The 19,560-nt window shown below is 34.5% G+C and overlaps 1 protein-coding gene across 7 annotated transcripts in view; it reads left to right on the forward strand.

Moving 5' to 3' along the window:
- The window catches only part of sema6e (sema domain, transmembrane domain (TM), and cytoplasmic domain, (semaphorin) 6E), a 141,968-nt gene that overhangs the window by 103,530 nt on the left and 18,878 nt on the right, over positions 1-19,560 (forward strand). For all 7 annotated transcript variants that reach the window (XM_042741175.1, XM_042741173.1, XM_042741174.1 and 4 more), the window contains 10 exons: positions 1,344-1,434; positions 1,717-1,839; positions 1,928-2,016; positions 2,583-2,800; positions 2,957-3,088; positions 3,935-4,090; positions 4,314-4,487; positions 6,761-6,898; positions 9,814-9,891; positions 18,739-18,797. In XM_042741175.1, coding sequence (XP_042597109.1) covers positions 1,344-1,434; positions 1,717-1,839; positions 1,928-2,016; positions 2,583-2,800; positions 2,957-3,088; positions 3,935-4,090; positions 4,314-4,487; positions 6,761-6,898; positions 9,814-9,891; positions 18,739-18,797 — 1,258 coding nt within the window. The remainder of the gene's footprint in view (positions 1-1,343; positions 1,435-1,716; positions 1,840-1,927; positions 2,017-2,582; positions 2,801-2,956; positions 3,089-3,934; positions 4,091-4,313; positions 4,488-6,760; positions 6,899-9,813; positions 9,892-18,738; positions 18,798-19,560) is intronic.

Consider the following 19,560-nt stretch of genomic DNA (forward strand, 5'->3'; position numbering starts at 1 on the left):
TATGTTATTCAGGGATTCTTGCACCAAAAGCATCCGTAATGTACGTTTTCTTCAGAGAGGCATGATATATATTTATCGGTATCTTATTTTTTATTTAAATTTTTTTTTTTTTTTTTTTTTTTTTTTTTTTTTTTAAGATGCTCATTTCCCATATTTTTACGTTTGGATAACCTTTCAACCATCTATTGCTTGTTTATCATTTAAAAACAATAATTATTATTATTATTATTATTACTAAATATAATACATATTTTTATATTGGTGCATTCCTAGCACAGTTTTTGCTGTGTTTTGCCAGACTCTTCTATTTGAGTAGAATTTAGGTTATTCATATTTCTTTTAAAGTGATAAACGGACACATAAAATAAACAAACAGGCACACTTTCCTGGATAGAGGTGTATAGATGGTCAATCTTTGACATAGAACCAATTCAGTGCTGTTCCTGCTTTAATTCCCCTCTATTCTTCTCTATCCTTGTGAGTTGCAGGGCAGTGTAAGGGCCAGTGAGCTTCAGCTGGTTCAGTAGGTGTTAATCCGGTAGGGATGACACACAATGTGACCCTGAATACCAGAATGCCCATAGAACCCTCTCAGCCGCACTGCTAAATGTGTTTGTGCATGTGTGTTATCCAGCCATCTTTGTGAGGACGTCTCTAGCCCTGCAGGATGAATATCTGTGTGGATTTGTACACATATATATGTGTGTCACCCAACACAGCATGCTGGTTTTTTTTTTTTCTCTGTTTTTTCTGTGAACACCACAGGTCGGGAGCTTCTGCTCTGCCTCTGACTAACAAGAGAAACTAGCACACTGTTCACACCTACAGCTCCATAGAGGAACAAAACAAAACAACCGTGGAACACACACCACCCACCGGTCCACAAACATTTATACAACACTGGATTTCAAGCTACCAAAAGTCTGTACAAAAACCACCAACCAGTATTTAAAACATGCCCTTAATGGTATTCACAATATAATGGCACTGTAAAGAAAGGTATGTTTTACAAGAAACATACTTATAATTATTTGTGATTTCAAATTCTGAATGAAAATTGTTTTACAAACAAATATTTTTCACTGTAGTTGTAAACAATTCACTAGTGCATTACAATTTTTTATCAATAGATTCTGAATCAGAATTGAACATTTTGAAGAGACAGATGAATGTTCTGTCATTTACTCGCCCTCACGTCTTTTTGCCCAAACAATGAATGTCAGTGGGGTCCAAATCAACAAGGAATTGATTTATCATTTTTCAAAATGTCTCTGTGTTGTATTTCTAGGGTTCTTTAGTTGGCTCAGTGTGTGTAAGGTTCCTTTTTCCCTTTGTCTGGTCAGATGTCTTCTCTGGACCAGGACGGAGAGGAGGTGGTTGGTCAAGCCCGTTGCCCTTTCGAATCCCGCCAGTCCAACGTTGGCCTGTTTGCCGGTGAGTTGGCAGAACACCAGCCGTCTAGGGAGGAAGACACGAAATCTCCTATAATCTCACTAGTGTTCCACTGACATTTTACAAAGCGCAGGAAGTCGCAGTAAGACAGCAGTGATCACAGAAGCACAGAGATTCAAAAGGGACATGTGGGAGATGAGACACGTCTCTCTTTTTTTACCTCTTTGTATCACATACACACTGAACTGAACTGAGCTTAGCTCCGCTGTGTGGGGTTCATGTTGTTTTGATTTATCAATACTTATTTCTCACCTCACTTCCCAGGCGGTGACTTTTATTCAGCCACAATGACAGATTTTCTAGCAAGTGATGCAGTGATTTACCGAAGTTTAGGAGAAAGCAGTCCTGTCCTGCGTACCGTAAAATATGACTCAAAATGGCTACGAGGTGCGTCACCTGTTATTCAGATACCTACATTTATTTTCTGTATCATTGCAGTATTTTTCAGTTTCTAATCATGTCTTTGTTTATTTAGAGCCTCATTTTCTTCATGCCATTGAATACGGGAACTACATCTACTTCTTTCTCAGCGAGATTGCAGTAGAGTACACCACCCTTGGCAAGGTCAGACACTTCAGTTCATTGCAAAAACACTTTTTCCTAATTATTATATCTGTCTTGTTTTCCAAGAAAAAGTATGTAAACATCCTTAAAAGAAGATACCTTTACTTGAAGAAAAATTGCATCATCTGTTAAGATTGGTTTTCAGAGTAGTCATTAAGTTTATTGATTATTTATTTATTTTGTTTATTTATTTATTTGGGAACATTTTATCCAGTATAGAGACCAATTCTCTATTAACTATTTGGTTATTAGCATGCTTATTATAAACAAATTGTCTATTTATTAGTGCTTATAAAGCACATATTCTGCAAGCCAATTTTATACATCCCCAATCCTACCAAATACCTAAACTTAACAACTACCTTACTAACTATTAATAAGCAGCAAATTAGTAGTTTATTAAGGCAAAAGTTATAGTTTGTTAATAGTGAGAATTGAACCTTAAAATAAAGTGTGATCCTTTTTAATTTTCAGGTAAAGCCAACAAGAACAAACTATTAGCCAGTGTAGGTCTGAAAATTCTCTCTCACTTCCTTACTTTATTATGTCTCATTTACTTACGTCAGGTGGTGTTCTCTCGGGTCGCTCGCGTGTGTAAGAATGATAATGGTGGCTCTCCAAGGGTTCTAGAGCGCTACTGGACGTCTTTCCTGAAAGCCCGGTTAAACTGTTCGGTTCCGGGTGATTCATTTTTCTACTTTGACGTTCTTCAGTCATTAACCAATGTCATGCAGATCAACCACAGGCCTGCGGTGTTAGGCGTCTTCACCACTCAAGCCAACAGGTACAGAGTCTCACCATAATGTGATTTGTATTTCCATATAACAACAGCCTTCAGTTATTTAAATCCAATCCATTTAATTTATTTATGAATAGTTTCTTTGTTGGAATAAGAGTTTGTTTAGAAAAAAAACATCCAATTGAGCTTTTATCTCCTCAGTATCACCGGTTCTGCTGTATGTGCATTCTACATGGATGACATAGAGAAAGTGTTTAATGGGAAGTTTAAGGAGCAGCGAAACAGTGAGTCGGCCTGGACGCCAGTTCCTGATGAAATGGTGCCCAAACCACGGTGAGTCATGAAGGGTTATCGCAATCCACTTGATACTAATATCAATAAATACTTTTATAATAATTATAAATATTAAATTAAAACAATGGCGTGTAGTCTTCAAATAGTAAACAGTCAATAATAAGAGAAAGAAAATATTATAATATATATTAAAATTATAATGTAAGGAAGAACGCATAATAATAAATAATAAATGCTGTTCTTCTGAACTTTCTATTCATCTAAAAATTTATGTAACATACCTCAATTTCACAAAAATTAAGCAACACAACTGTTTATACATTGATAACAAAAAGAAATGGTTGGGCACCAAGTTAGCACATTAGAATGATTTCTGAAGCATCATGTGACACTGAAGACTGAATTAATGGCTGCTGGAAATTCAGCTTTGCCTTCACAGGAATATATTACTTTTCAAAATGTATAGAAAACAGATATTTTAAATTGTAATAATATTTCACAATATTACTGTTTTTACTGTGTTTGTTTGAAAAAATAAATGCAATATCCCTAGAGTAAGATGAAAGCATCACACGAAAGCATGTATTAATAAACAAATCAAATTTAACACACCACATGCACACAAGTGACAAAGAATAGACTTCCTCGTCATCTTGCTCTGCGTGATATACATGGACCGGTTCTCTGGAGCTGTGACAGCAGCCTGCTCGGCCCGATGGACTCTGAAAACAGCTTTTATTTAACAGTGGCAGATGGTTGGAATGGTTCTTGTTAATTGTGTGTGTGTGTGTGTGTGAGCTGTTTTTGTAAATCATTTCCATGAGACTTCATGGGAAAAGTCTGTGCAGGTAGTAGTCTATAATTTTTATCTCTATCTCTCTCTAGGCCGGGGTCCTGTGCTGGAGACGGCCCTGCTGCTGGTTATAAGTCCTCCACAGATTTCCCTGATGAAACTCTTACATTCATTAAGTCTTATCCACTAATGGATGAGGCCGTACCGTCTGTCAACAACCGACCCTGCTTCACACGAACCACCAGCAGGTACACACACACTTGCTCCAATAGAAATTATACACTCAACCACTCATTATTTTAGCACTCTTTATTTCTCCAGTTGCTTTCTTAACATCTGCATCTCTTTCTCCAGAGAGGAGGCAGCCGTTATTAGTGCTGGAGAATAAATAAGCATTTAGTGTTGTGATGGAAAGACATGTTAAGTTTGTGATTTGTTTTGTTGACTAATTAGCTTATGTTCCTGATGTAGATTCAAGCTGACCCAGATCGCTGTGGACACAGCAGCTGGCCCATATAAGAACTACACGGTTCTGTTTCTGGGTTCAGAAAACGGACGAGTGCTCAAGATTCTCGCCAGCATGCACCCAAACTCCACCTACAGCACGCAGGTTTTGGAGGACATAGATGTTTACAACCCCAACAAGTGAGTTAGATTGCATGCACACACTCCTTTGTTGCAACATATGTTATGTTATGTTATTTTGTCTGCCCACACTGAAAAATAAAAAATGTATTTTTTGTTGTTGTTTAATATGCAGCTATGTAGCATCCAGCACCATCATCACTTTCAAAATAGAAACAACTAAAAAAAATAAAAAATAAAAATAACATTTAAATTTTTTTTTTTTTTTTTTTTTTTATGACAACTTATTAACCATTAAAGACAGACCTACTATGAGCTGTGATATATGCTATACTATGTGATATACTATACATGATATACTATGATTTATAATCTTTAAATCAATAGTTTTATATTTCTCATTTGTTTTTAATTCAGTTCTTTTCTCAGTTTTTTTTAATTCAGTGTTTCTTGGGACTGTAGTACACAGTGTACCTTTTGTTGTCTAATTTTCCAATACTTTTTTGCTTCAAATTAAATTTTGTAATGTAGTGATTTAAATTGTAGCTGGTTGGTTTAGTTCATGACTTATATATAACTCTTTAACAGATACTTTTTTAACCCCTATGGGAGAAATACTTCAAAACCCAAGGCTGCTGAAAAAGTGGGATAGTATGATGGGATACTAAGAGACAAACAAGAAACAAAGGGAGAGGAGAGAGGGGAACAGGCCTGGGAAAAGATCTCGAGGACTCAAACTCAAGTTGCCCAAGGCACTGCTAAACCATATGTCAGAGCACTGCCCATGAGGCTATGGCTCTGGTGCTGATCTGCATTTTGATCGAGTTTATTCCAGAATACACATGAACCAGACAAGCCTGAGAAGTAGTGTGTGTTTAGTGAGTTTTTAGTGTGAATTGAGCTGAAGACACAAATTTGTTATTGCAGTTGTCAGATTTTATTGATTATTTGAAATATGTTATCAAATCCATTTCAGTTTTTATTCAAGCTGATAAGAGCTGTTCCAAAATGTCTGCTGGGTGGACTGACTTGCCGTAAAGGGATTGTAGGTCGACCCAGAGCAGGAAACCAAGCACCAGATAAAATGTCTCTTGTCTGAGCAAACACAACTTCACCTAGAAGGTTCTTTACAAACACATCTTCACTTTCAGCTCTTTTTCATGCACTTCACACTCATTGACAAGTCTCAGGCAAATATAAACATGCACACACATAACCCTAAAATCAATGTCGACAGAGGCGTTTTGATTAAGAGAGAATCTCTCCTGCAATAAATGGGACGGATTGTAAGTGTGAGCTGTAATTGTACTCCTGGGATCTCGCCCATGTTTGTGTTCCTCTTGTGTATCTGACAACCAGCCTCAACTCCAGCTGAGACTCACAAGTTCCACAACAAAATGTGACCACATCTTCATGCAGCATTGCACACTTTTTCCCCTGAAAACCCCACCTCGTGTAAAACTTAGCCTTTGGGAACGACACTTTACATGATGCAAAGGATTTATTTGGATTATTACAGATAGTGAGGAAGATGAATTACAGTCAACCTTTACGGCATGACCTTCTTCAATCAACTTGATGGGGTGACTCATCTGTGTGCCACACATATTGGATTTCTTTCTATATTGGGTTTTTCTTTTTTCTTTTCCTTTTCTTTATTGGGGATTTTATAAGATAAGAATCCGGAGCTGTTCTTTTCCATAAAATGAAAGCATATTGTGATCAGGAGAACATGAGTACTCCATATTTAAAAGTACTTCATTTTTTGTGTGTGTGTGTTTAGATAGTCTTTATTAATTTTTATTACTAGCCATTTTAGTACATTAGGTTACAGTTACTGAAAATGTAAAATATATTCCTTGCCACAAAGGTATTTTATTTTTTATTTTTTTATTTTATTTAAAGTGCCCCAATTATGCCATTTTTAAGTTTGCTAATATTGTTTTATGAGTCTCCTAAAACAGGTTTACATGCATGCAAGGTCAAAAACGTTAGTTTTCTCAGAAAATAGATTATATTTTAACACACATCTAAATGATTCATAATCGTGCGAAGCAGTTCAAAGAATCAGTCTCTCTAGACCCCTCCTTTCCGTAATCCCCCACAGCCGTAAATATATCAGATCTTGAATTCCCTACCGATAACAGTACATCCCCATACAGATCTGTCGTGTTGACAAGTTTGTGATAATTATGAGATGTGATCAAACAAATTTTCTGTCACAGCGTAGGATACATCGTCTTCATGTTTATGTACATATGGTACATTTGAACCCTCTTTAATAACTGGCATAAAAATGGCATACCAACACAAACCACCATTTCTCTCCTCAGGTGTAATGTGCGTGGTGAGGACAGGAGGATTCTGGGATTGGAGTTGGACAAGGATCATCATGCTCTATTTGTGGCGTTCTCAAGTTGCGTGATCCGCGTTCCACTCAGTCGCTGTTCTGACTACGACATCTGCAAAAAGTGAGTGACACAAAACCCAGACCCACAGTCATTCCCATTAAATATGTATTACATGTGAGAGCACATAATATATACAATGCTGTACTACATCTTTTAATTATCTTTTACTATTTTAATCACATAAACTCATAAGTGTTACTATCGTAGAGTAGTTTAAAACATTTATTGAAGATGGAACCAGCATCACAAACTCCATTCACGATGCAGTGCAGCAGCTCAGTCCACAGAAAAATTTATGACAGTCGTGCAAGAATCTTCTAAAAAGTCCTATGTGCTGGTTCGCTTTTGATCTATTATGGATAATGTTCTCCATAAGTGCACTGAAAGCGGTGTATGTTTCCAAAGACGGGCATTCTTAAATGCATTCAAATTTAAACACAGATGGATTTTAGAGGGCAAAAGATTTTAGCTTGTAGCCTCATAGTTACAGAGATGGGTCATCATTGATGTAGACGTGTTTCCTCCATCACATGCTGCAGTCCTCGAGCCAGCATCACCACATGCTTTCACTACTCACACGCAAATTAGAGCCATCTGATTGGTCACAGGCCAAGACACAGCAAACAATTTCTTTTTTTTTCACACAGCTGTAGTTTGAGCAAGCTGATAGACTGTTTCCTTATAAAAGATCTCCAAATCCTATCGGGGAATTTCAGTCCCAATTTCTTTCCAAAAACAATCCTGATGTCTGATCCAGCCATGCCTTAACTTTTTACCAATCTGTTAGCTCATGCCTGCTCAGCCTCAGGAGAAACACTCACACGAGATTCTCTGTAGACTTGTGAGAAAACATCTCCTTTTTTTCCCCACCTCTCTGTTTTTTCGCTCACTGAATTGTTTTCACGCACCCTCAGTGCTGGATGCAAAAACAGCTGTTTGTTTAAATTCAAAAAGGTTTCTTTTTTTTATCTAAAAGAACAAAAGAAGTTTGTTGTGGTCAAAAAACTATTTTTTTTAACCATCCTGTATTAAAAGTTTAACACTGTGTAATTAAATATTTTGCAATTTATTGCAAAAATATATTTAAAAAAAAAAAAAAGGTTTCCCCAAACTATCTGCTATTGGTCGGTCAAACAGATAGCCCCGGCCCAAACTCACACTACTGGTTGAGCCACTGTTGCCATGTCAGGCTGGTCACAATGTGACAGTGACATGCTTACACTTTTTCAAGGAAATCAAGCTATAAACATGGTACTTAGAGTTGCTTATGTATTTTGAAAGAAAATCACAATCCCTATTTTTACATATTTCCTGTTGAAACTGGATGTTTGTGTGGGAAATATCAAAGGGTTTGTGAGTATTTATTTATTTTAAAGCCAGTAGTTGGCTAACTAATGCTATTTGCTAGTTGGTTGCAGGTGGTTTTAGGGGGTTGCACATTCTCATTCTAAAGAACATTTGATTGGACAAAAATCAGTGCAGTGCAGAATGAGTCATAAGTTTTTTTTTTTTTTTTTTTTTTTTGGTCAGTTCTCCCAGAAGAGACAGACTAAATTTTAAACAAGTTTGTTTGGTAAATTGTTTATTATGTACCTTTTTTCAATGCAGAAGTAAGGTGTTTCTTGTGAATGTGTGTATTTCTTTATTAGCTATTTGTAGAATAACAAAGTACAATCACCGATAAAACTATTTGCACTACAAACCAGTGTGTTAATGATTAAGCTAATAAATTAAAATATGACGAAGATGACCAAACTCTATGCATGTTCTGCAAGACTCCCATTTCCATTAAACATGATTTATTGTACTGTCCCAGTTTTAATGCAAATTTAAAACTTTTTTTATTAAGTATGCTCACTTAGGGACTTCAGTAATGTTTTACCTGAAAAGATTTTAGATTTTTTTATCATCATATGTTAATTTAAAAAATATTTTATAATTTTACCTTGTTGTATTTTTGTGTTTATTTTGGATTTATTTTTTGTTTGGAACTCTTGTCTTATTCCAACTCCATTTTTGCCATGAAGATAGCCTTAGATGCTGACATGACAATAAAAATAAATAACTACTACTAAAATACAATGAAAAATGGGAGTTTACAACATCAAACAGCATAACAGACTGTAAACTAAAATAACTGCCATTGGCTGACATTGAAAGCTTTGCACATAACAGTTAAAAATTGGACTTAAAGATAAGGTGAATAGTATAGCCAAATTATAGTTCAAGTAGTATTTTTGTCAATTTTTAGTAGATCATTAGCATATAGATGACTTTAAACCTAATAGACGGACTAAAAGTGACCCAACTCGATATTACTTTCATTGTTTCATTTTAACTGGGATAAGAGAAAGTATTTAATCATTTTAACACATCTAACCTTTAACAATAGATAAAGTGCTAAAGCATAGCGACCAACAGGCATAGCATGGGGAAATTAACAACCTATAAAGAGGAAAAAATAGCAGAAAAATGGAAGTGACCTCTCTCTTTCACTCTGACTCACATCTAGTCACCTCACACATGCTTTTTTTAGTCCTTTCTTTTCTGTCTTTCGCTCTCTCTCCATCTGTATCTCTCTCTCTGTTTCTCCGAGTGTCTCGCCGGCTCTACCATGTATCTGAATCTCAGTTGGCCTCTGGCAAACACAACACACCTGTCAATCATGCAACACAAATACACACACACACACACACCTGACTATACAGCAGTCAGTCACACTCTTTCTCTCTCTCTCCCTTATTTTATTTTTTTGCTCTCAGTCTGACTGAGTGTCTGACCAGCGAGAGGCAATAATGCTTTGTTATGGAGATGCTGTGTCTGGCTGTCCCTTCCAGCTTGTCACATACACTTGGAGAGAGAGGGGAAAGGGAAATTGGGGGGAGTATGAAGACAGTGAGCGAGGAAAACACACACAGCCTTTCCAGCACATGTGCTATGAGTTAACTCTGTGCGTGTGTGTGTGTGTGTTTTAGGAGCTGTCTGTCCTCGCGAGACCCTTACTGCATCTGGCTGAGTGCGGGGAACTGTGCCACAGTGGCGCCGGGATTCAAGTGAGTTAAAGCTACATCACACGACCCTTCTATTATTCCTGCCACAGTAAACACTTTTACGGTTCGTTAGAATAAAAGAGCCTACATGACTACTGAATTCTGCACACTATACAGTCGACAGTGTGTTTCTACAGCATACTTTATTGTTAAAGATCTCTTAGAGCTTATGTTACCATAAACATCCTTAAAACATCTGGTAAAAATCAGATGGTTGTAAAATGTCATTAAAATTTATAACCAAGTGCAGTTACAGAATTTTACTAGACAGTCTGTACAATGACCAGGATGACTTCGTAGATAACATTCAAAATATTTTTGCAGTAAATTTAATATAGCATCCTGGGTAATACTTTACAATAACATTTCAATTGGTTTACATTGTATTAGGTATCAAACTCTAACAGTAAACAATACTTTTGCAGCAATTATTAATTTAATACTATTAATACTAAAAAAAAATCTGTCAGTGTACACTACCATTCTAAAAGTTGTAAAAAAAAGTATATATATATATATATATATATAATTTTTTTTTTAATGCATTTATTTATTCAGAAATACAGAAAAATAAGAAATATTTTGAAATATTATTACAAATTAAAATGCAATTTATTCTGGATAAGCTGAATTTTCAGCAGCCATTAATCCAGTTTTTAGTGTTTCATGATCCTTCAGAAATCATTCTAATATACCAATGTGGTGCTCAAGATATATTTCTAATGATTATTAGTGTTGAACATAGTTGTGCTGCTTAAAAGTTTTGTGAAAACAGTGATATATTTTTTCAGGATTCTTTGATGAATAAAAAGTTCAAATGAACAACTTCTATTTGAAATCGAAGTCTATAACATTGTACATGTCTTTATAGTCACTTTTGATCAATTGAATGCATCCTGAATCGAAGTATTAATTTCTTTCAGAATAGATTAATTGATCTCGGAGTTCTGAATGGTGGTGTATTTTATTTCTTTATGGTGTAATTTAATTTAGCTTTTTGTATGCATCTTTGGTTTGTAATTAATCTGGTTTGTAAAAGTGTGTATAATATCTAATGCATTTAACTGATGTTAACCAAATGAACCTTATTGTAGTGTTACTACTACCTTTTTGTAGTAGTTTAACCATCTGGTTAAAATTATAGTAAATTGGTAGTTTAAGTTGGAACCAATAGCCTTGTGGGCAGTGCTTGGAGATATAGCACAGTTGCGCTTCAAGTGACCTGAGTTGTGTCCACATTTGTGGTCCTTTCCCGATTCCTTCCTACTCTCTATCCCACTTTGCCTTCTGTCAATTATTTATAGTGTCCTGTCCCATTAAAGATTTTAAAAAAAGATCTTTAAAAAGAATTTATAGTGAATACTTGTAAAAAGTGCATAATCTTTGTTTGCCATGACATCACTGTTACACTTATTCACCCGGTCTGTTGTTGATTTAATCAGATGCTTCAGACCAGATATATGTGCAGATATTTATCTCCGATAAACTTCATGTAAAAGACAAACACATTTGTTTATGAGACTTGAAAATGGTTATACTGGCACATTAACATTTACAAATATTTGTAAAAGTAATGTGATATCATTGCTGTATAAGGTATCTGACAAGCCCATGCAACCTATGCTGTTCCATTTTCTTATTTTTTATTTTATTGATGAGAATTTTATATTTAATAGTGAAGGACAGTAGAGAATAGACAGGAAACGGGACAGAAAATGGACTGCTCTTTAATATCATAAGCATTTATACTTACCACTGTGCTTTCATAAATTAATGTGACTCTATGAATATATAACACAGCCTGTGTTAACATTTTACATTTTTATGCACTTTATCAAAAGTGACTTGCATTGAATACAAGGTATAATTTTTTTAGCTGAATCAGACTAACGTTGCTAGTGCCATGCACTACCATTTGAGTTCTAGAAATACTCATTTAAAAATCTTAGCAGTTGCATAGATCTCTGGCTGAAAGGGCATACTTACTTCCCCACCACCATTTTCCACAATATCAGCTTGTGCCAGGGATCTATCTTGTAATGTCTCTGCAATTGTGAAGCAGAAGTGCGTTTGACTTGTGTGTGTTATAATAAGTGCAGATCCAGAGCTTGAATTGGTTATTATTAATGTTTTGCTGAGTGGTCGCTGTGGTGGAAAGCAACAGCGGCAATATTCTCCCCAGCACGCTCTGATGTTTTCCTGCTCGTGAGACACATCCACCGACGTACAGCTGCAATTTTGGTTTATTAAAAAGAGTTAAAACCCTAAACCCCTTGTACTCAAAGTGGAAATTTTACTGGGAGATCAGTATCGTATTCTTAACATGCTATTGCTGATCTTTGCGTTTGTCTACACGCCAAACAAAATCCTGCGACAGATGTAGGAATCAAGTTCTTTTATTTAGCTGAATGCATTTTTATACACTTTATCTGTAACCTGGTCACAGCCTTAAATGATATTTTCTGGCCGTAAACTCAATTATTGACTCTTAATGTGCCTTAATGTGAGTATTGATCTCTATAAACAGAGATGGGGAATCATTTCATCTTGAACTCATGAAAATGATTACCAGATTTCCAGACCGCTGCCAACAAAATGGACAGAACTTGTGGAGAGTACTTATCAATGTCCCAGAAGAGCTTTGGTTTACTTCAGCATTCAATTATATGCTTCCCTAGCCAAACTTATGTCAGAGTCATACATCTTGTGCTGTCAGATGCCATAAAGTCTTCTGTAATCATACAGTGCATTAAAATTATAAAGAGCTTTAGAATCTTGGCTAAAATCAAGAATTTAGCTTTCTGTCATAGAAACCATATGTAACAACACTGAAAATGTAAAACTGATATAGACAGAATGATAGAGTGTTTTAAAGGGGTCATATGATGCTTTTTTAAAGATCATTATTTTGTGTATTTGGTGTATTAGAATATGTTGACATGTTTTAATGTTCAAAAAACATTTTTTTTAAAATAGTGTACATTATTGTAGGTCCCTCCTTCTGACAAGCGCAGTCTGCTCTGACTGGTCAACTGACCCAGTGCATTGTGATTGGCCAAACACCGTCACTCGTCGGAAATGTAATGTCCCTTTCCATAATCGCAAACATCAACTTTCAAAATAAATGTAAAGACAGTTAATAATGTCCTTAGTTTTACCATCGGTTCAAGCCTGAAAGGGGAACAGAGTCGTGTGACAGACCTAGTGATGAAGCTCCAATGTGTTTGCAGTACACAAGCCACGGACGGTTAAGACAGCTGACTCCACTGTGTGACCGTGTCTCTCTCTCTCTCTCTCTCGCTCTCTCACACACACACACACAAACACACACAGGCTCACACACACGACGCGCAAAACTCTGCATTTGAACAGTCAACAGCAAATAATTAAACTAATAACAAAACATACTTACAGTAGCTGATTCAGAAGTGCCAGATTGTCGTAGCAAAGTCAGAATTGCCTCCTCTCCTAGGTTCACGAAACGGTCGTCCACCATGCGTTGCTGTTCTATTGTAAGTAATCTTAAAGATTCCTAAATGAATCTACTTTCGGAAGGCCAAATAAAGTGCTTTTGCTTTCACCTAGATACACGCAGCATCTCCCTGACATGGCTGCTTCAACACTAACTGCGGTTACTGAAACCACGCCTTCTTTCTTTGCCTGAACATTTGGGCGGCATTATGCAAATATTTCCACATAGTGACGTAGAGATGTGGGGCGTGGCAGAGTCTTAACTTTTATAAAGAATATCTCTTTGGATTTGAGACTTTAGTCTTTGCAACTTTACAGATCTTCTTTATGCACCAAGAGCTTGTAACATTCCAAAGAGAAAGGAAAACTTGAAATCGCATCATATGACCCCTTTAAAGTTTGTCAATAATACCTTAAAAATACAATAAACCAGATCAATTACAACAGAAAGATGGATAGCAGATTTGAATTATACAATAAACAAATGAAATACACTTTCGTTCAAAAGTTAGTTTGTCAGTGTGTTTATTTAATGCTTTTATTCAGCAAGCATGCATTAAATTGTGACCAGACTAATTGGTTGTCACATTAAACAAACTATGATTGGTCACTTGGCCCTTTCTGATAGGCTTTTGGCATGAATACACCACAAGAAACTTTATGCTGACTTTAAGTCGGGCGACATGAGAACAAGAAATAAGATAAGAGAAACTTTAGTTCCAGAACAAACTGTGTGTTTAAATGCTAATCAGCATCTAATGAAATTCTACAAGACTGAGACGGTGAAATGTAAGAAAAGAGGGCAATAGATGTACGATGGTAATACTTTGACTTTCTCATTTTTAGAACAGCTCTGCGACTTATTTTTTTGCAGTGTACTGCAGATAGGAGAATATGAAGAAAAATATGACTTCATTATCTTGTGGGATATTTTCTCTTTGTGTTCTCCTTTTCCCTATTCGCTCTCTCCCAGGGGCAATTTAATCTCCATATGATGAGAGAGAGTGTTTGCGCTAATGTGTGTGTGCAAGTGTGTTGGCCAATTCAGGTATAATGAAAGCATGCATCTCAGAGACGTATTGATGCTCAGATATTATGCACCTGCAAGATCCCAGTTTACCACTTTATGCAGGAGATTTTTTTTATCTTGTCCTTCCATTTATCCTTCAATATGAGATGAAGTCATCCTGCTCTCTCTCTTTTCCTCTCATTCTGTCACTCTCTCCCCTCTCAGGTTAATGGAAATAAGGACTTTAAATCATGTCAGGTAGAGAGGGCTGATTCTCAGATAGATTGAATATGCAGGGCAGGGCGAGGCAGGAGAACGGCAGGTGCCTCGACAGAGCTGAAATGGGGTGCCAGCATTAGATGATAAGTTATGTTTGTACGCTAGCTTGTTTTGTTTTTTCCTCTTGAATCTTTTTTTAGGCTTTATTCTATGTTGTGCTCCACAAAAATCTTAATTCCACTCAAATTAAATCAAGTCAGAAAAAATATTTAAGAGTGAATTATTTGCATGTTGTAGATGTGATGATTAAATGCAGTGGTCAAATGTTTGACTCATTTATACATATATTTAAATTGTGAAGACATGTTGTTTAAAAATGTAATCATTGGCATTCATTTTAAAGTATAATGGTGAAAAGAAAATATTAATCTTACAATTATGATGTAAAAAGTAAAAAAAAAAAAATTCTAATAAAAAATCTAATAATTATGAATCATTCGAATGTATTATTTATTTATTTATTTATTTATTTATTTTCCACTGCATTAATGGCCAAAAGCAACTTATATTATAATTATATATTTTTTTTAAATAAACAAAGGTGAAGAAACAATTTGCATTCAGAAATTGCTAGTAAATGTCACAATTAATTACAAAGAAACAGCAAGTGACACATTGAATTAAGTAGAATGACTAAAATAGTATTTTCTTTTAAAACATACTCCAATAGTCTTGGTATTTTAGTTTTGTTTTGTTTTTTGTTTTTTTTTACACTCCTGCATAAAATAATTTTTTGCTGTATAAAACTACCTTGGGCTCATCAAGGTTTGCCAAATGAACCGCACCAGGAAAATAGCCCTTTTTATGAACCGAGTTTTGTGAATAAGGCGCAATTTATTGTTAAACTAATTTACATAAAAAGAATTTGAATTTGGCCTTTGCCCTGAAAATAATGACAATAATTATGTGCATTTAGCACCTAAACTGAATTGCAATGTGTGTAATGGATAAGAGGCACATTTTTGCACTGAAATATTACACACAAAGTGTATTTGGACAAAAGTAACATCTAGTGATTTGTGTGAATCCTGATTTTAGACTCAGGTACAGAATAGCATGCTCCATTAGACCACAGCCCTCTGATCTAATCACGTCTCCATGGTAACACAGAAAGGAAGCAAAAGTCGACAGAATGCGTTATGCATCTGTGTGTGAGATGTCACTCAGGTGCTCGGCAATGACATGCTCGCTTCTGTGATGCCAGGAGCAGACGAACATTGCAGGTGCTCAGAGCAACGTGTAGCTGTGGTTGTGCTGTGAGGCTGCATGAGTCAGCAACGTCCCTCTCAGTAAACATATTCTCTTAAAATTGTACTTAATGTGCTGCTTTGCCCAAACACTCATTTCCTTCACACAAAGGTTCTTAAATCTGAAAGACATTCAAAACCGAAGGTGCTTCTATTTATTGACACTTGAACTTGAATGAATACAACTCCATGTAGCTTGTTCCACTTATTTGATGTGAATGTGAATGCATTAATTACATATGTGCATATTTAATTGCGTGTTTAACATTTGGTGCTTGATATTTGCATGATGATATATGAAATGACATAATGTGGAACATCTTCTATATTTTTCTTTAATCTGTTTAATAAATAATTAAAAATATATTTATCATATTTAAAGTGTGTGTTATATAAAAAAAAAAAAAATTTTTATATTTAGTGTGTGTGTGTGTGTGTGTGTGTGTGTGTGTATATATATATATATGTGTATATGTATATGTATATATATATATGTGTATATGTATATGTATATATATATATGTGTATATGTATATGTATATATATATATGTGTATATGTATATGTATATATGTATATATGTATATATATACATATATGTATATATGTATATATATACATATATGTATATATGTATATATATATACATATATGTATATATGTATATATATATGTGTATATGTATATATGTATATATATATGTATATATGTATATATGTATATATATGTATATATGTATATATCAATACACACACACACATATGAATATAATAATGTATATATATATGTATGTATGTATATATATATATATATGTATGTATATGTATGTATATATATATATATGTATGTATATATATGTATATATATATATATATATATGTATATATGTATGTATATATTATATATTTTTTTTTTTTATATATATATATATATATATATATATATATATATATATATATATATATATATATATATATATATGTACTTTTTTTATTATTATTATTATATTGGCTGAAAGCAGTTTTTTCTTCTGAATTTTTCTTCCAATCCACACTGGGGAAAAAAGAGAAGTGTGGAAACAATTTCCATTCAGGAATTGCTAGTAAATGTCACAATTAATTATGAAGTTATATAAATAAATAGTAAAGTTATATAAATTCTAAAAACGCATTGAATTAAGTAGAATGAATGTAATAAAATTTATTTTATTTTAAAACATAACATATATGTTTGTTTATTTAAAAGCATCATGAAAATATCAAGCCCCAAAACTTCTGTATTAATATTTTTTAGATTATATATATCCATATTTTTAGCAGCATTGAAGCTTCATTTTTTTATTGCAATATATATTTATTGCAATATTTTTCGGTACATATTTGTGGAAAACAGCCCACGTCATTGTGACACCCACAGTTTCATGTACGAGATGAGTCAGTCTCCATCCCTCCAAATGCGTCTGTCACAAAAACATAGACACAGTCAATTTTTTTTTTCAATTTTTTTTTCTTTTCATTTTTATGGCTTAATGCAAGGAATGTTCTTCATATGAATCACCAAATGCAGTATTGGTAGGCAGTGTTGGGGGTAATGCATTACAAGTAATGCGAGTTACGTAATCAGATTACTTTTTTCAAGTAACTAGTAAAGTAACGCATTACTTTTTAATTTACAAGAAAATATCTGAGTTACCTTTTTCAAAAAAGTAACGCCAGTTACTTTGTATTCCCATTTTTTGACTGACAAGCCTCCTGTTCCCATATTGGGAGAAATCGGAAGTATGGAGGCGTTGTGTGCGCTGTGTGAAGATGATGTTACTGTAGTTCTAGACTAAATGTGAATGTGCATTAATTCATCCCACTCACAAAAAAACAAAAAACAAAACAGATTTAGTATTCATCAAAATTAATCAAAACAGTGAAATGCAAACTCAGAATATGACGCAAACCTGCAATAACTAAATATATTAAATAACACAAATGTATCTATTCCCATTTTATTAACAGTGTCTTTGCTGCTGACCTTTAATGATCCAGTTCAACCATACTAATAATCAAAAATGACTTTAGATAAACTAACTATTGTGCTTCATTGTTTTTTTTTTATTGCTGAAGAGTGTTGAACCTTCTTCTCCTGTGTTCTACTGTACAGACGTGAATTTACTTTTCCTTCAGCCTGAGGTTTATTCATTACACTTTTTGGAGTGTGAAAGGGCTTTTTACATTTGCCATAAATAGAACTTCTTATATTAAAAACAATCAAGCCCTGCTCATATTTAAAAAGTAACGTGAAAGTAACGCGCAAAAGTAATGTAACACATTACTTTCCATAAAAAGTAACTAAGTAACGTATTTAGTTACTTTTTTAGGGAGAAACGCAATATTGTAAGGCATTACTTTTAAAAGTAACTTTCCCCAACACTGTTGGTAGGTTAAAAAAATAGATTTTAATATGTTGCAGTTCCTATAAAATTGCCAAATTTACTCTCATTTGGCACCTACTTTATTTTGAATTGTTGCGTATGTATAAATTCTGTACCTATACATTTGCATTTGTTTCTCATCTTATGGCTGCTAAATCACGGCTGTCAGTCATGGTATAGAGGAAGTGTCCTTGTATGTCAAACACTCGAGCCTCAATCAAATTGTAACATGTTATTTCCCTTTACAGTTGCTTGGAGAGGCAACAACAGACTGCTGACAGCACATCTAATTAGAGGGATCATTCAGGGAGAGGCTCACAAAAGAATGATTGTCACCCTCTTGTCCTCTTTCTCACTCCTTCTCCTGCTCACGCTCTCCTCCTCTCTCTGTTGTGTCGTTCTTCCTCTCTGTCTCTGTCACAGGTCTGGATTTGAGCAGTATGTGGAGAGTGGATATCCTCAGTACCCAGACAGCTGTCATGGTGAGTTCCAGACAGTCCGAGCTGACTTGCTCCCAGAGATCATAACTCATTCACACCATTATTACATTCCTACTACAACTTCACTTGTGTTCTGAAGACTTCCAGAACTCTAGAACCTTTCTGAGGGAATCTCATGGAACATGTCAGGAACATGCACGGGTCGTGTTTCTCTCCAACAAAAAAAGAGACAAAAAGAAATCATATTTTTCTAAGATGTGATTTTTGTGCATTGTGGCTTTTTTTTAAATGCAGTTAAGAACCTCTTCCCAAATTGACATACAATGTAAATGCTAAATTATAGTGTTATTTAATTGATGCTGATTTTAATTAATTATAATATATATTAATGTACTCTACAGTTCAAAATAAATGAATACTTTTATTCAGCAAAGATGCATTAAATTGTCTCAAAAGTGATGTTCCTGTTCATCAAAGAATCTTGTATTATTAGAACCCCATATTGGAATGATTTTGAAGGATGATGTGACACTGAAGACTGGAGTAATGGCTGATGAAAATTTAGCTTTGCCATCACAGGAATAATTTACATTTTTAAATATATTCAAATTATAATTATTTAAGATTCTAATATTGATTTACAATATTACTGTTTTTACTTAATTTTTATCATATAAACGGTGAGCACAAAAACTTCTTTCAAAATTATTTATTATTCATTATTATTATTATTATTTTATGCATTACATCAACCTTTAATGAAATTGATGTCACACACACAAAAAATCCACATGCAAAAAGAAAT

This window comes from Cyprinus carpio, chromosome B16, assembly GCF_018340385.1.
Source record: "Cyprinus carpio isolate SPL01 chromosome B16, ASM1834038v1, whole genome shotgun sequence".
NCBI classification, from domain to species: domain Eukaryota; kingdom Metazoa; phylum Chordata; class Actinopteri; order Cypriniformes; family Cyprinidae; genus Cyprinus; species Cyprinus carpio.